Here is a 9,187-nt window from a genome sequence, read left to right on the forward strand (position 1 = left end):
TGTTGGTCCTGCTTTGAGTGGGGGGGTTGGACTAGATGACCTCCTGAGGTCTCTTCCAACCCTAATCTATGACATTGCAGGTAGTCTGAGCATTAGCAGAAAGGAATGGAAAGTTGTGTTACTCAGCAGGCCAATACTCCATTGGTGAACCCCAAACCTAGACTGGTTGTTCCATGAAGACACATCAGGGTGTGTCATATTGACACTCAGGCTTTTGTTTTACTCTAGGAGTCATAAAACACTTCTAAACAGTATAATCCAGGTCCTAGTGTTCCCTTACAGCACTTGTCTTCCAAGCTAGATGTTTAGCAGGTTCATTACAAATTTAGAGCCTGCAGTAAGCATGAGAGGTCTAGTGATTGGGTCCCCAAAGGGAAAGAGCATCACCATTTTAGTGCCACAATTTCCACACATCTGGACATCCTCAACTCATCCCCAAAGTCATGCACCAATTCTAGGCATGTGTAGCACTACAGTAGAACCACTGAAGCAGCTGGGACAACCAGCACCCCCATTTACTATCTTTCTGTCCAAGAGTCTGATCTGCTTCAGTGTTCTGGAAGTCCACAGGTCCTTCTGTGGTTACCAAGTTCCTTGGAGCATTTTCTGAAGCCTGCTTATCAGGAGTTCTTCTTTCTGTTTGGAGATGAGGAGATGTTCGTATCCGAGAGAGTGTGATGGTTTTCACCCTTGTTAGTAAGGTCCTGTACACCCCCATCCTACTCTAGGTCTCAGGCCTTGCCTCTCCCATCCTGTTTCTCACCTTATGCAGGTTTTCCATGCTGCCCATATCTAGGGCATGGCTTTCCATGTTTGTTCAGACCATGACTCAGTCATCCTCAAAACCCATCATTGCAATACCAAGAATGAGCCTCCAAGTATTTCTCACTGCCAACTAGCTCCTCTTGTTTTTTGTTTTAGTATCTCCAGGGCAGGGAGCTTTTTAGAGTGCAATGCCAACACTTTTGGCATTAAGTGACCTGTGTCAGATTTAGCCTTAACCTCTCCTGAAGCTCCTCACTTTGGAGGGAGATCAGTTATACTCCTGAGACAGTACCCATGGATACCCCTTCCTTCCAAGGAAGTGACCTTGGCATTTCTCCTTGGACCCAGAACAGTCTCTCTCTCTCTAGGGGAAGTTAAAAAGCCATGTTGCTCAACTAAGTTATTTCCAGCCCACAATGACATTGGGAAATAAAGGCACAAGACCTTTGAAGCCCTCTATCCTCAGAGATGGTTGTGCAAGCATTGGTGCATCTGGACCTATCCTGAAGTCAGGCATATAGCTCTTACCTCATTAGTCACACCTCAACTGCTAGAACAGGGCCTCATCCTCCCTGATTGAACTGACCTCGTTATATATATGCTAGCAAGCAAGCTAGAGATACCTGCCCCTGGAAATTTCCACTACATGCATCTGAGGAAGTGGGTATTCACCCACGAAAGCTCATGCTCCAAAACGTCTGTTAGTCTATAAGGTGCCAGAGGATTCTTTGCAGCTCTTACCTCGTGTCTCAGGGCAGCAAGCTATGCAGGATTCCATTGCAGATGGAACACAGGCTGAAGCACTGCAGTGAAAGTAGACCTGCAAGAGAAGATGCAGAGGGAGACTGAAGAAAACCTCCTGCTGAATTTTTAGCTAGTACCCATAAATTAATGCTCTGCAGAGTCTCCCCTAATTGCCCCTGGGAGACCAGAACCTACTGAAGGGGTGAGGAAGTAAAGACTGTTCTAAATATTTAACATGAGAGGGGTTAGAACAGCAAGGTATCTGGATCCAAATAGTTCAGTGTCTGGAGTGAAGGAGACTGGCTGCTAAAACTAGGAGTCTCAACTTGCTGCTAATTAGGACATCTGGATAGGCAGAAGCCACCACAACCACCTTGAATCTCTTTTCAGAGCTTGGTAGACCCTTGCAATGCTGGGAAGGAGGTGCAGGACCCAAGACTAATGCTGAAAGACCAATGAAGAAGCCTTCTTAAATTAATTCTGTAGTGTTATCAGGGAGGGGTAATAGATTAAACATGATTCTACCATGTTTTAACTTCAATATGGGGGGGTGGGGAGAGAAGAGGTCTTTCTAAGCATGACCAACAAGCCTTACACAAGCTCTGAAACAAGGCACTTTGAACTATATGGTGCTTACCAGTCCACTGAGTGCCTTCTGGGAGGCAAAATCCATAAAGGTAAAAGTGCTGATGAAGTGCTGGTAAAGCGCTGGTAATGTGATGGAAATTGCAGCCCTGAAGCAGCTCCCACAGGGATAAGCTCTGTTTGGTAGTTGTCACCTGTGTATGGATACCTGAGAAAGAAGCTGCAGTGAGACAGGAGCCCACTAGTAGCCTTCCACAGCCCCATACATTTCTTGAACCAGTCCACCAGAATGGGCCACTGTGGCTGCTGCATGGGATTAGTGCTTGGGGTGGCCCAGCATTGGTGCAGAACAAAACTAGGCTTGGGTTTGTTCTTTGCAGGATTCGGACCTCCATGTAGACTGGATCCCGTAGAAGTTTCACCACAGGTTAGTCACTGTTGACATAGTCTCTACTATACTGTTGGTCTGTAGGGCAAGAGAGTTAGTCTGTTAAGTGAGAGCGAGAGCATCAGGACAGAGAATTCTGTCTCATTTGGATCCACTGTGATAACTCGTGATTCTATAAACACTCAGATATGGGGAGCTTTGCACAGGAATTGCTATTTCAGATCAGACCAGTGCTCAAACTAATCCAGAATCCTGTCTGACAGTAAGTAGCACTAGATGCCTCAGCAGTGGCTAGCTATGGAATATTTTTCCATAAGGGCAAGAACGCCAGTAAACTGAGGAAGAGATGACCTTTTACAGTCAGTAAAGAGAAAGCACCTGCTATTGCAACTCACAGAAGAATTTGCAAGCACTTGGACATCAGGTGATCACAAAACCATGCTAGTTCTTTGGATCTTCAGATCCTGGGAAAATTGGTAGTAACATTACCTAGGACCTGCATCTCCCTGCACCGTGTACTTAGTGTTGTCACTTCAGGACTCTAAGACTTGAGACAGCAGCAGCTCCCTTTAGGGTCACTACCCATCTCCTATAGGATTGAGAGCTTGGTTTTCCTGCCCCCACCTCCAAGCTGGTTGTTGGCAATAAGTTCTCTAGAAAAGGAGTACCCAGGCATGTTGGGCCCCCAAGCATTTTAGCCTCCAAGGTTGAGGTCACCATTACCTGTGGCAATCCTCAGCTCCAGAGTGAGGGGGCCATACTGAGTGGCTGGAGGAGGAGGTGGCAAAGTGAAGACTTCCACATTGAGTGGGAGGACGTCCCCAGTGGAGTAGCTGCAGCTGACATGGAGCCTGGTGCGCACAGGAAAAGTCAAGTGAGTGTTTCATTCCCCTTAGCAGCCAGCTAGTCCCATGCTGCACTAGCCACACTGCACATCTCCCTGCCCCATGAGGGAGTCACCTGACCATCAGGCTCACACTAGACCACCACTTAATCATATAAGAAAAAGGTTCACAAGCAATTTCAGGAGTCTCCTCTAAGTTAGAAGAGTTACAGCTACAAGTGAGATCAAATGCATCAGGAAGAGATATGGGAAGGTTTGTAAGTTCTAGTCCCTCCTCCCTGCCATAGTTTTAGTCATCCTGTCAGGTGAGGCAGGCTACTTGATCATCCCAAGCCCATCCCAGCAGCCAGTCAGCTGTGCACACCTAGGGTGTTGGTCCTGTTCCTCCCACTTCCTCTATAGTCTGCCTAAGGGGGACTCTACCCAAAGGTTTGATGCAATGCCAAGCATTATTTACACCAGTCTAGTTATATTGGTATTCGCTCCATAGGGACTTATTCCTGTCCCAAAGTAGCTTCTGTTAAGCTGATCACTTGGGAAGGGTTTAAGCTGAATTGTCAAGATAGTGTCCATATGGGTTTTCCCCTAAACCCTGTATCCAGGGGATTAGTAGTAGCCCTCTGCAGAGGATTGCAGATGGGAATGTTGTGGCTAGGAAGTCCCTTCCTAAACATGCAGGCTGAGAGATCCACTCCACCTGCAGATTTCTACTAATATTGTTCTGAAGGGCAGAGTCCTGTCAGGTTAGCAGTGCTCTGTACATCAGGGGGGCAGAAGAATCTACAACATCCTTCCCATACAGGCCTCCCCAGAGCTTAACAGGCAGAAGTATCTGAAGGTGCTGTCCCAGTGCTCCAGCTTCTCACATCCCTGTCTGCCACAAGCTGATTTTCATACACACCCAGGCCTCCATCTCCCTGTTCAGAAGGGGATTAGCATTAGTCATTGCAAAGACTTGAGGGGTATTGTCCCATTTGGGACGAACTTGGAATTGTTGAGTATCCAGCTCTCCCTTTTGGCTCTTGCCTAAAGCAGAGATGCAAGTTAGTTGTGAGAGCAACCTGAGCCAGAGCCAGAGATAAGGGGTGATTTGCTCCCCTAGATGCTCAGTTATGAGGGAAAGCAGAGCCATTTCCTTTCATTCTCAGAAGTGGCTACTTCTCATTCACCCGTAGACTCTTTCCTAGGTGTCCACCTTTCACTCTTTTCTAACTGAATTTCAAATAGCCATACAAGCTCTTGATGAAAGAAACTACTTTATCCCACTCAGATCCTGGCATGAGGCAGCAAAGACCACCACCCAGAGAGAAGTCATGGTGGTCAGGGAAGACTCTCCCCCTTTCCTGCTGCCTTCTTACCTGGAAAGTGGTTCCAGAAGCAGAGAGTGGGAATCTGTACAGGACAAAGGTATTACTCTTGGCCACAGGGATACAGCTGCTGCCATGCCCACTGGCCAGATACAGAGAGTCCAGGATCAGTGGTGGCAAAGTCACATCTCTAGAGACTGCTATGGAGAACTGGCCATCAGTTGTACAATGTGTATCACTGAAAGTGAAGCAGCAGAAAGGCTTGGTTAGACCCCCATATAGCAAATGCTGCCATCTTGTCCCTCAGCAAGCCTCTCTGCAAACAGATTCTCTCTGTAGCATCAAGCAGAGCCAACCTTAGCTTTCCCAAAACAGATGGTGCCCAAAAACATAGAGGGAGCAAGTCTTTGCTCTTGAAATATTGATCCCTTTCCGATGAGGCAGGATGCAAGCTGGTCAACAATGACCTCTATTTCTGCAGTTGGTGTTGGGAGAATAAGTATGATGGTCCCCACACAGCCCTTCAAAGCAGGGATTGTGTTCTCTTATACAGTTGTATACCTCCCTCAATGGGCTACCAGTTTTAACTGAGGCCTGTGGAAGATATGCACCAAACTCACTCACTTTGGATTTTTGTATTGGTGTATCTTGCTAGTCACGTGACACCTACAGGCATGCCTAGTGCACAGTGGTGTGATGGCAGGTTTACTTGGGGAGGAGAGGAACAGTTTTGCTGATCCACCCAAAGTTACCAACGCCAGCTCCACAGCTATCATTTCTAGCCCTTCAAGGTTTCGTTAGTGAGGAGATTAATCATTCCCATGAGGGGATAGAGCCAGCCAGGAGTTTTAGACAAGGAAGTCTCACTCAGTTTAGGATCTGACATTTATAAGCCTGACCCTGGCTGTGTAGAGGTAGTACAGGCAGTCCTTACCCACATGCAAAACTATGCAGCTGCATAGGGCATCAAGAAATTTGTGGCACCAAATTGCCTCAAATTTCCTGGTGCCCTGTGCAGCTGCATGCTGCTCCAGCTGAACTGGTCAGAAAAGGTGCCCCTGCTCCACCTCTTCCCCTTAGCTATGTCCTGGGGGACTGCAGCAGGGGGTTGGACCTGCCACCTGGTGAGTGCAGGGCATGAAGTGGAGCAACTTGGCCCCAGCCCACTATGCTGGCTCCCAGCTGTGTGAGCTTTTGTGCTGGGGTAGTTCCCCCCACCCCAAATCTGCTCCCCTGGCTCCCAGAGTGGAATGGGCTGGGTCACTCCATTTCCTGCTGCCTGGCAGGCCTGACTCAACACTCACAGGGCAGTGGGAAGTGGAGTGACCCAGCCCCAACTTGTTCTACTCTACCAGCTTGTGCTGGGGATGGTTTCCCCCTGATGCTTGCTCCTGCCCACCACAGACCTTAGGAACAGCTCCCCTGCAGAGACTTAAGGATGCCCCTCCGTGGAGACCTTGGGGAGCCTCATGTCCTCCCCCACAGGGAGGTTACATAGGGCACCACAATGTCTAAGGACTCCTCTGGGCTGCAAGCTCCCTAGCATTAGCATCCCTTGATGTTAGGCCACTCAGACAGACCCTCCAAAGTTAGTTGGGAAAGTTCACCAGCAGCAACAGTTACAAAAGTCAGCAAAGCATGGATTATGGTCTGAGACTTTAGGTGTGGAGGAAGGACAGCTCTATACCCTCTGATGGTGTTTGCATACAAGAGACCTAACATTTCCATCCAGAATCAGTTCATTTTCTGAAACATGGGATGTTCTTCCACATCAGTTTAGAAACTTGCTGAGAACCACCAAGTTTACAATGGTTGCTTTTAGGGTTGTGGAATTCACAATTGGACTTTGATATCGTAATGCTAAACTTCATGGCCTCAAACATTCAGAAGCCTAGAAAAAGCCCACATCATAGAAACAGATTCACAAGGCCAAGCTAGGTGCTTCAGCTCTCTCTATGAGGAGAGCTAGGCACCCAAGAATGCAATCAACAAGCAACATGCTAGGCAGGAAGCTGCCCAAGCTAACCCATGGGAGTATGAATTTGCTAAGCCCTGCTCACTTCTCAGGAGTGAGTCACTAAGCAGGGCCGGTGCTTCCATTTAGGTGACCTAGGCAATTGCCTAGGGCACCAGGATTATTGAGGGGTGGCATTTTGTTGGGGGGGGGGGCGGCAGGCAGCTCCGGTGGACCTGCTAGACCTCCCGTGTATTCTAGGGATATGAAACACTGCAGCCACTTGACTCTAAAGAGCACCCAACACCATCTGACATGGTGAACTGGCATACTAAAGGTGCATAGTTTTGCCTCCCCATCCCAGAACAGCTTGTACAATTGCAGGCTGGGACATCAGAACCTAGAATTGTACCTGGCAAGAGGACTGGGCATCTCAGTTCTTCTTCATGGAAAGATACTTTCCCAGTGTCATCTAGTCCTTCAATCCTGATAGTCATGAGGAAATTTCCATCCACTCTTCCTGCAGAATGGCTACCAAACTAAGATTATTAGAGCTTTTCCACCCCCTGTCCTATCTCAAAGAGGAAAGTGTGGGCATTCGCCCCCTCCCCGCCACCCCAATCACAAACTGCCTACCAGTTTAAGAAATATGGTTTGTTAACCAACCATAGCAAAGCCCAATCTCAGCAGAGTGGCTTTCAGACCAAGGATGTCTAGAACCAAGAACATATTCTAGACAGTGCTTAGCAATCCAGAAGCATGTTCCATTTCTCAGTGAGACCTAACAGGTAGAACTTCTGAATGCTGGCTCCTAAAATTGCAATTACTTCACATACAATATGACCACTATGGCAATTACATATTGACAATTACTTTGATGGTCTAAACATCAGTTGTTGGTTAGTGGCGATTGACAAGACATAGTATTGGTTTTTCCACCCTCATCACCATCCCTCTGAGCACCCAAATGGAGGAGCACACAAACTTTCAACACAGCTGCTCAGAGTTGTGGTATACAACCTTCTATTTTTTTTTTTTTAGACAGAGGAGCCTTCTTTCCTGCTGCAGGAGTATCTGAGAGCCACTTTAAATGTTGGGTCCAGTTCTCACCTAGCTCCTGTCACAGACATTATGGAATTCATCTAATTTTCCACAGATGGAAAAGGACAAGCAGGATCTGCTTAATTCAGAGTCACTGCTCCCTCCCATAGATTTCAGGTGGGAGTCAAGTCTCATCTATACTGTGGAATTTAAGTCAAGAGTGACTGTTGCTCTGTTTCTGATTCTGCATGTTTGCTAATGGCATTTGTTTGTATTTTGAGATACCCCTTAATAGGAAGGAAACTCATCCAGATGGAGAGTTTTAAGCTTATTAAGAAAAACATTACCAACTTTTACAAGTGAGGCGTAAAATTCTAGTCATAGCAACTTCACATTTGTTTCCAATGATCTCTAGGGAGAGTGGACAATAGCATGGTAGAGAGCACCTTAAAGGGGAGAAGGAAGTTAGTAGGTCTTTGAGAAACTTAACTTGAAGAGTTCTCTTAGTTAATCACTGTCTTCTGGTGTCTTCCCTTCTCTAGCTGGGAAGGTTTGCGTTTGGGTTTAAGCCTGCATTTGGGATTGTTGAAGTGATTGCAGCCACATTCTTCTTCCTCATCCCACAACCCTTACTCCTTCCCACCCCCCACAACAAGACTAAACCCTGTTCTCAATATCCAGAAGATAGGATCTCCTGGTAACTGTTGTGCATCCCTTTGCTATTCCCTAGGGATGGAAGCAGCCCTACCTTCTTGATGAAGAAACACCCAGCCTAGGGAGCAGTGACAATCATGGAACCATCCTGTTTCCGAGAGATGAGGACACCATATGTAGAGTTGGACAGAGGATGAGACTGTCCTTCCAAATCTAGGAAGGAAGGCTAGAGTCAGCAGGCAATACAGAATCGTATGGGACAAATATATCCCAACAGCTGAGTTACCCATGACTGCTCAGTGAATAGACAGGAAGGACAGATTTACATACATGTTGGACTCAATTCTTGAGCAATATGGAAGAGAGAAAGTGGTACTGCCCCTCACAGAAGGCTGCCTCAGTAAGTAGCCTACAGAGCAAATTCTTCAATACTAATTAAGTAAAGAAAGGGTTCAGTACCTTTCTGCATTCTAGCCCATGCAAGCTCATAAGATATAGAATAGCTACAGTTCTAGTCCAAGAATACCAGACTCCATCCATTTGTGATCAAACAGGAAACCTTTGGAGAGAGCCAGGGCTTAATGATTAAGCACAGAGCAAGAGTCTGGAGCTTCTTAAGGCTTATGCTAGCTTGGATACACTGCCCCTCCACACACCCCAATTGTTACCTTAGGCAAGTCACTTTACTTATCAGCTCTTCAGTGCATACATCTCCAACATGATGCTAATACCCTTTGAAATAGTGGAGTACAGTTCAGGTTTGTGGAAGCAGCTAGCACAGAAGCACTATGTGTGAAGTGGTAGGTAGCTTGGCTTATGCTCTTCTAGCCGAGAGCCTCAACAGTATTAAAACAAAACGAGCCCAATGGAACCTTAAAAAGTAACAGATTTATTTGGATATAAGC

The 9,187-nt window shown here is 46.9% G+C and overlaps 1 protein-coding gene across 1 annotated transcript; it reads right to left on the reverse strand.

The window, feature by feature from the left end:
* Nucleotides 1-297: 297 nt before the first annotated feature.
* On the reverse strand, nt 298-7,717 carry LOC115644377 (zona pellucida sperm-binding protein 4-like). Its single transcript, XM_030548624.1, is given in 10 exon segments — nt 298-332; nt 1,507-1,585; nt 2,147-2,200; nt 2,203-2,302; nt 2,372-2,447; nt 2,450-2,560; nt 3,206-3,339; nt 4,152-4,243; nt 4,685-4,871; nt 7,698-7,717. Coding segments are annotated over 10 exon segments (888 nt in total).
* Nucleotides 7,718-9,187: the final 1,470 nt, after the last annotated feature.

This window comes from Gopherus evgoodei, chromosome 1 (genome assembly GCF_007399415.2).
Source record: "Gopherus evgoodei ecotype Sinaloan lineage chromosome 1, rGopEvg1_v1.p, whole genome shotgun sequence".
NCBI lineage: Eukaryota > Metazoa > Chordata > Testudines > Testudinidae > Gopherus > Gopherus evgoodei.